General features: G+C 46.1%; 2 protein-coding genes across 5 annotated transcripts in view; one reads left to right on the top strand and one right to left on the bottom strand.

Moving 5' to 3' along the window:
• Nucleotides 1-13246, top strand: part of LOC121020328 (histone H2B type 1-A) — a 448453-nt gene that overhangs the window by 146936 nt on the left and 288271 nt on the right. The gene's annotated exons all lie outside the window — the stretch shown is intronic.
• The window catches only part of SLC17A2 (solute carrier family 17 member 2), a 16115-nt gene continuing 11058 nt past the window's right edge, over nucleotides 8190-13246 (bottom strand). For all 3 annotated transcript variants that reach the window (XM_040460310.1, XM_040460312.1, XM_040460311.1), the window contains 6 exons: nucleotides 12972-13090; nucleotides 12690-12851; nucleotides 12089-12221; nucleotides 11852-11999; nucleotides 10486-10576; nucleotides 8190-8885 (listed from right to left, as the gene is read on the bottom strand). In XM_040460310.1, coding sequence (XP_040316244.1) covers nucleotides 8751-8885; nucleotides 10486-10576; nucleotides 11852-11999; nucleotides 12089-12221; nucleotides 12690-12851; nucleotides 12972-13090 — 788 coding nt within the window. In that variant the 3' untranslated portion in view covers nucleotides 8190-8750. The remainder of the gene's footprint in view (nucleotides 8886-10485; nucleotides 10577-11851; nucleotides 12000-12088; nucleotides 12222-12689; nucleotides 12852-12971; nucleotides 13091-13246) is intronic.

Here is a 13246-nt window from a genome sequence, read left to right as displayed (position 1 = left end):
AGATGAGTCTGACTCCCGAGACGAAAGACTTGACTAAATGGTAACCGTCATTCTCTGGAGCTTGGCAGCTTTTTCAAACACCCTTTAAACCGTGAACCCCCATGTTGGCCTGTTACACCCGCTTAGAACGCTTAGTTGTGGTTCTGGCGAAGCCTTTTTTTTTCTCCAAGTCACATTCCTCTTTTGCCTCACTGTCTCTGTAGCATATGGGGCCAATCCAGTCATCAAGCTCATAGTGGAACCTCACCCGTATTATTCTGCCTTCTGTCAGAATTCCAATCAATATTCCAACATGACTCTCCGTAGAACTTGCTAGCTAAATGTGTTTGCGAGTAAAGATGGTGGTTATCTCTTTGTTTCCAATCCTTTGTTTTTAATTATTTACTAAAAAAAATTTTTTAGTGTTTATTTGGGGTGGGGGGAGGGGCAGAGAGAGAGGGAGACGGAGAATCCGAAGCAAGCTCCAGGCTGTGAGCTGTCAGCACAGAGCCTGATGTGAGGTTCAAACCCGCGAACCAGGAGATTGTGACCCGAGCTGACGTCGGACACCCAACTGACTGAGCCACCCAGGCTCCCATCCAACTCTGTTTTTTTGGTTTTTTTTTTTTAATGTTTATTTATTTATTTTTGAGAGAGAGAGAGAGAAAGCACACACGCATGCACACAAGTGGGGGGGCAGAAAGACAGGGAGACACAGAATCCAAGGCAGGCTCCAAGCTGTCAGCACAGAGCCTGACACGGGGCTCCAACTCACAAACTGTGAGATCGTGACCTGAGCTGAAGTCATACACTCAACTGGGTCACCCGGGCCCCCCCCCCCCCCCCGCCGCCGTCTTCCTTTCCAATTCTTCTTCTACTCCATCTCTCACCCCCTTTTCAGTGACTCCCTTGGATGGGGTCACTGAACACCAAGGGTGTGCTGGGCACTGTTCTGAACGCTTTCCATACAACATTTTTACTGCCTGCTCACAGCAAAACTCTATGGAGACAACTGTTACTACTATGCCCATTTTACAGAGAAGTTAAGCAATTTGTTAGTAAGATGTGGAGTTGGGCATCCAGTCACCCAGGGAATCTGGGAAAATTGGTCATTTCTAAGAAAACTTTGCTTTTCATACATCTGATTCGTGTTGTAAGAGTGTTACAACATTCTGGGATGGCGGGTGAGATAGTGAAAAGGGTATAGTTGTCATGACGTATAGAATTGTTGAGTCACTGTATTGTACACCTGAAATCAATATGTAACTCTGCATGTTAACTATAGTGGACTTTTTAAAAAATTAATAACAAAAGAATATCATTCCCCAAATACTTCTGTTGTTATTCAGTTATCTAATTTAAAGATTCCTACTAATACTCTCTCTTTTGGGGAGGGGCAGTAGGTTTTCCATTAACTTTGGTGGTCTGTCTTTAAGGATGTTGAAATGTACTTGTTTAGGGATTTTTGTCAGTGGGATTGAGCTACCAAATGCAAGAGTGTATTTCCACGACCTAAGTGTGAATTACTACTTAGGTGTGGGTTAACAGTTTCCTGATTCTTGGGGACTGTCTTGAGAGAGGAGAGTAGAGATTAGATGTGCCGCTGGGCCTGGGTGTGAGACACTGACATTTTAAATCTGATCTGAAACATTTTTTTTTTTTTTAATTTTAGAGAAAAAGAGAGAGCGTGAGTGGGGGAGAGGAACAGAGTGAGGGAGAGAAAGGATCCTAAGTAAGCTCCGGGCTCAACACGGGGCTTGATCCCACAACCTTGAGATCACGACCTGAGCTGAAATCAAGAGTCAGATGCTCCACCGACTGAGTCACCCAGGCGCCCCTGAAACATTTTGTTTATTAGCCCTCAGTGCCCATGTCGATCATTTACAAGTGTAGCTAGATTTCAAATCCTGGAGAACAATGCATAGTTTCTTTCTATTCTCTTTTTCTTTTGTTCCTTTGCCCTGCCTTGATGAAGATGAGGAATATGCCTCAAGCTTGACTTGGCTTCTCTGAGGTTCAAAAACGTACATGAAAGCTTTCAATTTGATTCTATCCCTTTTGATCTTCCCCTCTCCCCCTCTGAACTCAGAGTCTCCTTTCTTTCTCAGTGCTGATTCAGGTCAAGGAGCAAGATCTTGGAACTCAATTACTGCTACAAAAGAGGATTAGGGGCCAAACTCATTCATGGGCCGTAGCAGGGCAAGGTTAAGTTTGGATTATACTCAGTCACTTGCGGTTTCTATTTGTCAGACACGTGCTTAGAGATGAAAGGGAACCTGGGGCCCCTGGGGGCGCAGTCGGTTGAACATCCAACTTCAGCTCAGGTCACGATCTCACGGTCTGTGAGTTTGAGCCCCGCGTCGGGCTCTGTGCTGACAGCTCGGAGCCCGGAGCCTGCTTCGGACTCTGTGTCTCCCTCTGTCTCTGCCCCTCCCCTGCTCATGCTCTGTCTGTCTCCAAAATAAATAAACATCAAAAAATTTTTTTAGAAAAGACAACATCAACAGCAAAATAAGAAAACATAGAATGGAGTACGTCAGAGTGCATCCTACTTAGGAAGAGTAAAGATTGTTTTGTGAAATTTTGATTCTGAAACATGTATACAGATGTATGTAATGAACATGTATACGAGCATTGCCTTGCAGTGTAAAACTGTGTATTACTTACTGGAGGTCAAAAGGGTTGAAATTTTCTTTCTAGTACACACATTTTATAAGTTTTTATTTCTATTAATAATGCCTCTGCTTTGTTAAATCTCCCAGGTTTAATACTTTCGTTTGGCATTTCAAGAAGGGCAGGCTGGACTAGATCTTGAAAGTTCTCATTAGAAGAAACCAAGAATTTTTGTAACTTTGTATGAGGACAGATAACCAGATGTATGGCGATGATCACTTCACAATTCACACAAATATTGAACAATTATGTTGTACACCTGAAACTAATATGTCAAGTATACTTTAATTTAAAAAAAAAAAACCCTGTGGACTCATTAAAATTCAATTTATTCATATAAAAATAATAAAATAAAGTTTTAGAACCCAAAAAAGGCCAGCCTAAAAAATTAATACTTAATCATGTACATACCTCATTTTATTGCACTTCACAGATCCTGTATTTTTTTTAAATGTTTATTTATTTTTGAGATAGAGACAGATCGTGAGTGGGGAGGGGCAGAGAGAGAGGGAGACACAGAATCGGAAACAGGCTCCGGGCTCTGAGCTGTCAGCACAGAGCCCGACGCGGGGCTCGAACTCACGAATCTCGAGATCATGACCTGAGCTGAAGTCGGACGCTCAACCGATTGAGCCACCCAGGCGCCCCTACCCTCGGTCTTCTTAAGTAGAAGCATGGCCTTGATGTTGGGCAGGATGCCGCCCTGTGAGATGGTGACGCGGCCCAGGGGTAACTAACATATACACACACACACACACACACACACACACACACACACACACACGTATATCTTGGTCTTTCTTTCCTTAAGCAGCACATGATCTCCTATACACCACAGATATATAATTGATGACTCAGCCAAGCAAAGAAGGAGCACTTTTCCATGCTTTTCCATTGCAATTCATCCTATCCAACGTGTTTCTACGATTTCATCTGAATACAGAGTCTAAAGATAAGACTCCCTTTGTCCCCTGTAAATACTTTTTCTCTTTTCACGGCAGTTGAACTGGTTTGGAATGTGCGTGAACTGGTTTGGAAAAGGAGGCTAAGAAAACCATGTGTCATATGCATCTCTGTATTATTTGAAGATCCTCATTTTCTCTACAGAAGACTGGAACACAAATGGTATGTAGATGCATGAATCATAAGGTATGTTACGTATTAATAGTGGTTGATCAGTAGATCGTGTGCTGGTTAAGGATATAAGGAACCAGAGATACCTAACATTCATGAGGCCTGGAACAGACATCACACATCTAGGCCCCAAATATTCACGATACCCTAAATAGAAGTATGTCCTGCCCTTCGAAAGTTCACATCATTGTGCCCCTTCCTGTTTACAAAAGACCTGCCTTAGTACCTGTTTTGGCTGACTGAAAAAAATCCAGAGGATTTTCACTTTCATGGAAAAAAAAAAAAAAAAAAGTGAGACGTGAGAATAGCGTTTAGTGTTTGCTTTCCAGCCGGCCGCTAGGAGGCGCTAGAGAGGCCTCGCTGAGTTCCTGCTCCAGGAGCCACGCTGCATCTCAAGACAGAGCCGCCCTAGCTTTGAACTGGGGTCTGTGAGCCTTTGTGCTTTAACCTCAACTTAGTCGCACATCTGTTAGCAGGATGTGTCCGAAAGCGTCCAAGAGGCCTAAGCGAGGTTATTTTGGGGGGTCTGGAAAAGCTAAACATTTTTTCCGTATAAATGAATGGTCATCGCTTCTTCACTTTATGCCATCTCGACTTATGAAAGGTTTGATAGGAGAGTAGGGGCAACGTGTATACGGGAAACACTGAAGATTCAGGTTATGCTTCACGTGTGTGATCCCTCAGTATTTGTGAGTCCTTGGTTCGGCCACTCACTGGGGGAACCCATTCTGGCACCAGGTGTCCTCTACAGGCTCTTTGGAGAGCCATGGCCACGGCCAAGAGTGCTTGCCCCTGTGTCTTTCCCCTGGAGCAAGTGTGTGTTATCTATTCACATGACATCTTCCATCTGTGGGCTCCCTGGTTGGAATCTCAACTCTGATCCTTCTAACCACTTGCTTCTGGCCATGGGTTCCACTTGTGCAAATCTAGTATCTTAATTTGGTCTGGGAGACTGTCTGTTTTGTGGGTGGTCCGCTTCCTTGTATCCAGCTGGGAAGCTCCCTGCATCAGGACAGTTTCCCACAAGCCACCTCGGTTAAGATCAAGAAGGATGAGGGAAGCAGAAGTTAGCTGCGAGGAGAAGTAACCTGTAAGACGTTGCAGGATGTGGAAGCAGGTACTCTAGGATCTTGTCCAGGGCCATAGGCATCGTCAGTTCCTTTTGCAATGGGTCTTTGAGTGGATCACCCAGTGCACCACCATAGGTGACTGCCGTTACCCCCAGGCCTTTCAAAAGTTCCTTTCATCAGAGGAGCACCCGGGTGGCTCAGTCGGTTAAGCATCGGACTTTGGCTCTGGTCACATTCTCACTGTTCGTGGGTTCGAGTCCTGTGTTGGGGGCTTGGAGCCTGCTTGAGATTTTGTGTCTCCCTCTCTCTCTCTACCCCTCCCCCGCTTGCACTCTGTGTCTCTCTCTCTCTCTCTCAAGAATGAAGACTTTTTTTTAAAGTTCTTTTCATCAGAACATGCATATCATAAACCAAAGACATTGTTTACAGCCATCTTAGTTTTTAAGATTAAAGTTCTACTTAATGCCTTTTCCGCTAATAACTCATGGGTTATGATTGACCCAGTCAGCTAATAAATTAACACAATCTGCTCTCAGCTTTAACACCTTTCCTTAGGAGCACACAGTTCTGCTTGCGGTTTTTTTTTTTTTTTTTCTTGTTCCCAAGGTTGCACACTAAGTACTATGCGTTCACGCTCCAATGTACCACTTAGGACATGATAGTCTCCATCCTTTACCTTGTGATTAGAGGCTTTAAATATTATTTCATGCCATGTTTACAGCTTTTCTTCCCTGCTTAAATGCCACCTTCGTCATGTTCTCAGCATTTTATGGTATCTTGGCTTAAGCTGTTTCCTAATGTGCTGGTCCAGCTATAAATTTTTCAGAATTTTCCAAACTACTGAGGTTTTCAATCAGTCCTGGAGACGCTGGCCCTTGGCCCAAGTCATTCACTTCCCCTAGCAAATAGTTCTTGCTCAGTCTAGGGGTGGCCCAGTCTCTACCAACAGTTGACTATCCGTAGGTAGATACATGATCTGAACTAGGCCAACATCATTCCTCATGGACTTCAGTCAAGGAAATCAGTTCAAAGTGCTCTTGGTAGAGGCCACACTCGGCTGCCAGTGTATAACTTTCTGGTTGCCTTTTGCTTTTTGAATGGTTCATGCCAAGTGTTAATACTATCCAATCAGAGCGAACTTCAAGCAGCTCATTTGCATGTAGCCATTCTTTACTTCTCATCCAGCCAGAGATTGGGTGGCACCAATACCTCATTTGAATACAGCAACTATAAATCGGTCCCTCTTGGTACCAACTGTCATTCTCTTCACTCATAGCAGTGAAGGCTGGATTTATGATGCCTGGCTCTTCTTTTAAGGATTTTGCTATTTCTATAAATGCCTCCCAGAGGGATTTTTCGCTACCTCTAAAAAGGACTCTAAGAAAACTTTCACCTCCAAAACTCAGAAGATTTGCAGGAGAGATGTTCCAGAGACCACGTGCCTGGAAGTCAGGATTTGTACCCCATTCTCTCCCGTTGCCTCTCACCTCTCTCTTCCTCCCTCCCACCTTGTCTTCCTCTCTTTCCTTTCCCTTCCCCCTTCTTTCTTTCTCCCCCACAACCCCGGGCTCTCGTTTCCACTGCCTTCTTACACGCCACTTTCCTTCTCTTAGCCTCCAAGAGGGAAAACCCCTTTGCCTGGCCGTCTGGAACCTTACCCTGCTATCTTCACCATGAGACAGGAAAGGTGTTCTGTCCAGGCTCCAGGTCAGAGAGTCTCGTGAAGGACTTCTGTTGGCCCAGCTCTGGTTGCGTCCCCAACTCTCGGACCTGATACCAGGGCTGGGCCATCAGGTAGAGCTCTTCCGTTAGCCGAGTCTGTCTGATACGTGCCTGTGGTCACCTGGAGGGTTCTGGCTAGCTGTTACCATAGATCCAGAGTAGTATAAAGCACTAATCTTGACACAGCAGGGAAATCGATTTGCATGGCTACGAACAACCTTCTTTTATGTGTATATATTTTTAATACATATTATATATAAATATATAATATAAAAAATATATCCTATAAAATGTATATATATTTTTTTTCTTGAGAAAGACCTAACCAAGAATCGACCTTGATAAAAATGATAGGTAAGAAGACTTGTACTCAAATAGAATGTATTTATGAGGGAGAGAGCGAATCTCAAGGAGGGTCCATGCCCCGCGCTGAGCCCCACTAGGAGCTCGATCCCACGGCTGTGAGATCATGACCTCGGCTGAAATCAAAGGCTGAACGCTTAACTAACTGAGCCACCCAGGCGCCCCTATGAAAAATGAAATATAATAGGATAGACCAAGGCATTATTCAATAGAATTGAAAATCTGAGAGTATATCTCATGTAATAAAGGTAATTGTTTTATAAATATATTTGTTTCAATTCATCCTCCATTCTGCTAATATGCGTGGTGCTGTCTCACTGTGGTTTCCATTTCCATTTCTCTACTGTCCAACGAAGTTAACCACCTTTTATATCTTTAGCCACTTGGAATTTCTCGTTCGTGAAGTCGCTGTTCAAGACATTGGCCCATTTTTCTCTTGGGTTGTCTGCCATTTCTCATTCTTTTCTCCCCTGTATTTAATTTGCCCATCCATTATGCGACTGTCTTCTTTTTCTCTTCTTTTTGTTTTCTACAAACTCCCCTTCCTCTCTATATTGTAAATGCCCAGAGGACAGAGCCAGAGTGTTCTCATCTTTGCATCGTGCTAAAACACCTGCGCAGAAATACCTGTTGTTCTGCATTTGGAGCTTCTCTTCATCCGTTAAGGTGGCCCAAGGTTGGGCCCCTGCCCTTCTACGGGGCTTTTCAAGATGGTGGGATTTTCTTCTCTAGAACAGTTGCAGCAAAACCAGAGCCAGCTAGGTGTGTGAGAGTCTAGCTCTCACAGCCTACAGCATGTGTTTTACGTGGTAGGAACCAGAATCAATTCCTGTTGGAGGCACTGATGACTATTCGAGAGTCCTGGGCAAACAGGAAGAAGTTCAAACGATCTTTTTCAACCCCCAGAAAGAAACTTCTTTGGTACGTGAGATCGTTCTACACTCTCTTCCTTGTTATAGCTTCAGTATTCTTCTCCTTACAAATCATCATTTCATTTGAAAGCACCTCTGTGGTCTCCCTTCAGTTCTCGTTACATGCTCCAAGCTAGCTCCTTGTACCTTCTGGAAGTGCCCGTCTTGCCTCCACTTGAGCTTTTCAATTCTGTCTTGATTTCTAGTTAACCTCATTCATTTAATCCATGCCTGGTCATTTCCTGGTCGTAAAACCCCTGGAATCTAGCTAGGATAAGTAGATCTCTGTTTTGCCTGATGCAAATAACCCTAATCTAAATAATTTGAAAATGGTCTATTCAATTTTAGCATGTGAATTTTAATAGAATTTAACCACATAAATAAACACCCATGTTTCGTACAATGTATACAAACCATAAAAAAGTTAATTCTGTGGATTACAACCTGAAATTTCTGTCCCGTGCTGAGCTCTATAACACATGACCGTCGCCGCTAGCCGGTCTTCTCTGTGTCCATAATCACCCCCACGAAGGTACTTATCAGTGACTATTTTCACACAGATTTTTATTCATCCAGTATTTCCCAAAGAGGAAACTTCAAAGGCAACAGGGATTGACGTTTCAAGTGTGTCCAGCAGTTGTCAACCCTGGCTGCATGTTAGAAACCCTGCAGCGTGTCTAACAACCAGGGGCACCTGGGCTCCCCCACAGACCAGTTCATTCAGTGTCTCTGCGGGTGGACCCCCTCATCCGTGTGTTTTAGAAACTCCCCAGGGAGACCCAACAGGAAGCCAGAGGAGAAACGCTGAGGCTATGGCCAAGAATATGAAGGAAGAAGGACAATACGGAAAACGTGTCGCAAAGTTAATGGTCAGCATCGTAAGTGCAACTCACTATCCTCAGAGGCGGGTGATGGTCTTCTCTTTGGCCCAGTCCTGGATTTCTGCTTGTCCAAATGTGATGTAAAAAAACATGCCAAACATGTTGACGGCCGCAGATAGGAAAAAGACATTCCTCCATCCAGACACAGAATCCTGGAGGCAGAGAGTGCAGAATGATCAGCCTCGGGTTTCCTTCTCCACCCGTTCTCGAAATCTTCCATTTCGAGTATTGCAACATTGATCTCAAAGTATCTAGGGAATGCTGTGCAATAGCCAAGAAGGTTTTGTGCAATTTTAGGGGAACAGAATGACACCACAACGAACATTGGGCACTGGATTAAGAGGGATTTTTCTTTAAATCAAAATAAGTTAACCTACACTAATGTCTTTCTAGAAATTTGGATCTCAACATTCATGAAAACATCACATTCCTCATTGAAAGTTATGCTTCAAGTGACTTTTTTTTTTTTTAAAGAAAACATTTATTTTTGAGAAAGAGAGAGAGAGAGAACAAGGTGGAGAGGGACAGAGAGAGAGGAGGCCAGAGGATCCGAAGCAGGCTCCGTGCTGACAGCACACAGGCTGATGTGGGGCTCAAACCCATGAACCATGAGACCGTGACCGGAGCCGAAGTCCGACGCTCACACCGACTAGCCAACCAGGCGCCCTTAAAGTGACATGTTTAAGACCTCAGCCTTGCGTTCTCTCTGTTTAGTTTTTGTCTTAGCTGTTGACATCAGTGTCACCAGCCCCACTTGGGTGGACATCTCAACACGGCGTGAGTTGTATTTGGCTGGGATGATCCTTCTCATAGTTTGTAGTTCATTTCTGGCATTATAGTCATGGCGGACTCCTAGCTATTTGGTCAAACATTAACCTGGAAACTAGATCACATGGAGACGTATTAAAAATGAAATGAGGGAGAGACGCCTGGGTGGCTCGGTCGATTCAGCGTCCGACTCTTGATTTCAGCTCAGGCCGTGATCCCAGGGTTGTGGGATCGAGCCCTGTGTCCCGCCCCACACCAAATGTGGAGGCTGCTTAAGATTCCCTCTGTCTCCCTCTGCCCCCTCCCCCACCGTATTCTTTCTCTTTCTCTAAAAAAAAAAAAGAGAGAGAGAGAAAAGAAATGAAAAAAGAAAGAAAGAAAACTTTTTTGTAAGATGACTCTTGTCATCCTGCCACCACAGGCTGGCTCCGCTTTTCTCTGGGGGCCTCCTAGCCCTCGCTTCCCACTGAGCCAGCCTCACGGCCCATGACCACAGCCATGACCTCTTCACCATGACTTCGCTTCTCTTTTTTTACAGTGGCCTTGGGACACTTGGTGTTTCCGTTTTGTAATTTTTTTCTAATTAGAATTAGCCTGAACAGACTTCATAATCTTTGTCTCCTGCCCCTCTGTCTTCACCCCTTACCATCCCTTGACGCGTGCCATTCCCTCGGGTCAGAACCAACAACTGCCTCGTGCTTTTGCTCCGGGAGGCCACCTGGGCTCTGTTCTCTCCACCTCTGCCCATTCCCATCAAGGTAACATCCAGTCATTTGTAGAGGTTCAGCTTATACTGTTCTTTCCCTGGGAAACCCGACCTAACAAGACTATCTTTCCGAGTCCCCTGTGAGTAGAGTGTTGTGTTGACACCCGTGCTTGTTGTCTCGGTCGGACCGTACAGTCGTGGAGGGCGGGGGCCCCGCCGTGACGCCCCAGTGCCTCAAGCGGTACCTGCTATTTGCAGACTTCAAGAAACTGGCCAACCTGGCTGATGAGGAATCCGGTGGCTGTGGAAGAGATGATCCCCGCGATGAGCCCGAAGCCCCTGGAGATTCCCATGAGGAAACTTGCGTACCTGTGGGGTGAACATTTCACAGATGGTTTCCTTTTTATTTTCTGTTGAATTTCATCTAGTTAACTAATGTATTTATTTTGGAAGGAGAGCCAGAGAGAGAGGAGGGGAGAAGGGCAGAGAGAGAGGGAGGATCCCAAGCAGGCTCCACACTGTCAGGGCAGAACCCGACACGGGGCTCGAACCCATGACCCTGGGATCATGACCTGAGCTGAGATCAAGAGTTGGACGCTCAGCCGACTGAGCCACTGGGGCGCCCCAACAGATGATTCTATATAGAAAGCTGTCTAAGGCTTTTCAGCAACTCAGCTTTAAGGCAGTTCGGTTATTACAGCAAAGTCATTTTGCTTAATGCTGTGTTTTGTTCACCTAGAGACATTCAGGGCAATGTCTGTTTGCCAACCCTGAAATCATCTCTCTGCCAGGTCAACAACCAGGGATGACCTCAGTCTCCCCGGAGACCAGGATTCACCCCGATCCACATCCCAAGGCTGCTCCGCGTGGCAGTGCCCAGGACAACAGACTCTGGACAAAATGCCTGAATCCAAATCCTGGCTCCACCTTTGTGTGACCCTAGGCACGTCATTTAACTTTCTTGTGCCTTCCATCTTCTCCAGTTTAAAGTGAGGGCAGGTGCACCTGGGTGGCTCAGTCAGTTAAGCGTGTGACTCTTGATTTCAGCTCAGGTCATGATCTCATAGTTCACGAGTTCAAGCCCTGTGTCAGGCTCCACGCTGACGGCACAGAGCCTGCTTGGGATTCTTTCTCTCCCTCTCTCTCTGCCCCTCCTGTGATCATGCCCTTGGTCTCTCTCTCAAAATGACTAAATAAACTTAAAAAAAAAAAATCATGATTTAGAGTGAGGACAACAATAGGGCCTACCCCATGCAGTTGTGAGATCAGATGTGTCGATATACATGTCTATCGAGTAGGGCTTGGCTCATGGCAAATGCATACAGTTGAGGGAGCTAATATTATCAACTCTGAAAGCTTTTCCAGAACACATGTGTGTGGGCCCCTTCCCAGGGCACGCGGTTTAGTCTCGGGTGGGGAGGCTTGGGAAGCTTTTCATCTGAATAATACTGGCCAAGATCGGCAACTGTTGCTCTAAAATGCCTTAGGTCGTGGCCACGTAATGACATTTCCAGTTAGCTGTCATCATTTATCATTCTATCGTCTTGCGTGTGTCATAACGGGAAGGAGTTGCAAGAGGAGGACTGAGGCCTAGCACCTCTGGAAGACCGTGCACGAGGGGAACAAACAGGTGTAAGTTTCTACCTGGGGGCAACATCTAAGGTGTTGATGATGAACCCCGAGTCGCACAGATTGCTAGTCCCAGGAATGAGTATCAGCAAAATAATGGTTGTCACGTAACTGGAAGCCACGAAGGGGAGGGCCACGGCACACAGAGACGGAAGGAGGAGCCCTGGACAATGAAGTCACAGCGTCAGGAACCCTCGCAGACCACATGTGGGAAAAAGGATCAGTTAACCAAGCCCTTGCCCCGGTCCTTACCTAGGGATGAAAAGAGTTTTCGGACAGTGATTAGTCTGAGAAGATTCCTGGACAGAAGGAAGTCTGCCAGCTGGCCTCCTAGAATCGTGCAGCTTGAAGCAGCGATGAAGGGCAGGGATGACAGAACCCCACTCTGAGGGAAGGAAACGTGTTCCATGAGTGTGGACGTGCATAGAGCACCAGGGAGGTTCAGGCAGGCGGGTGCCGTGAGCCCACCCCACGGATGTTCGAGTCTTTTTCAGGGAATTAGTGTCCTTTTCCACAGGGGAAGAACGCTGTCTCGGGGAAGAGGGCCACTCACGCTGCATTACACTGGTGTCCGGAGAAAAGTAACATTAATCTCTAAGGGAAACAGAGGAATCAGCCCGTGTGGCCGTGTCGCACAGATCTGCCAGTCAGCGGTCGTGTAAGCCAAGGCCCATCATCTTACGTCTACGTGTCCCCGTGTCCGTACAATGGCAGTCATTACAATGCCTCTCTCAAGGTCATCGTGAAGGTTGTATGAGGGGTTACGTGCAAGGGCAGGATGCCGTGGGCAGCACAGAGCCGTTTCTCGTCATTGCCGTTACCATTTCCCCAGAAGGACCGGAAGTATACTCACATCTCTGATGTTAACGTGGAGCACGGAGCTGATGTAGGTCGGGAGGTATGTTATGATTATGGTGCATAACCAGAAATGGCTGAAAAACCCCGTGAAAATGGCCCAAAGCGGTAGGCATCTGGCCATAGCCTTTATGGGGATAGATCGTCTAGGAGAACTGGACTGAAAGGAAATATCTCGTCAACTTGGGGTTGGAACCGCCCCGAGGGGACCTCTCCTGTGAGCCCCACCGCCGCCCTAGGTACCTCTGCACGGGCCACAGGTAGGAGGGGTGCACTCTACCTGGTGAGCCAGTGAGGCCACGATGTGCTCCTTTTCCCGGACGCTTATGCATGGGTGATGCGTGGGGTCATCATAAATCACTGTGAACCACAGGAGACAGCAGACGCAGCCAATGCTACCTGGGAAGCCGGGACCCAGTTAATTTTCAGGTAGATTTGTATGCTGGGGGAAGGGGGTGTCCTCCGAAATGGCACGCCTCTCCCTCAAAACACGCTTATCAGTTCATGCTTATTCCACCAAAGGACCTAAACTTTCCTTATTTCAATTCTTCTAAA

The sequence above is a fragment of the Herpailurus yagouaroundi genome, unplaced genomic scaffold (assembly GCF_014898765.1).
Source record: "Herpailurus yagouaroundi ecotype Mexico unplaced genomic scaffold, PumYag 250, whole genome shotgun sequence".
Classification (NCBI taxonomy): domain Eukaryota; kingdom Metazoa; phylum Chordata; class Mammalia; order Carnivora; family Felidae; genus Herpailurus; species Herpailurus yagouaroundi.
Note: the sequence above shows the minus strand (reverse complement) of the source record. Positions and strands in the feature narration are given on the sequence as shown.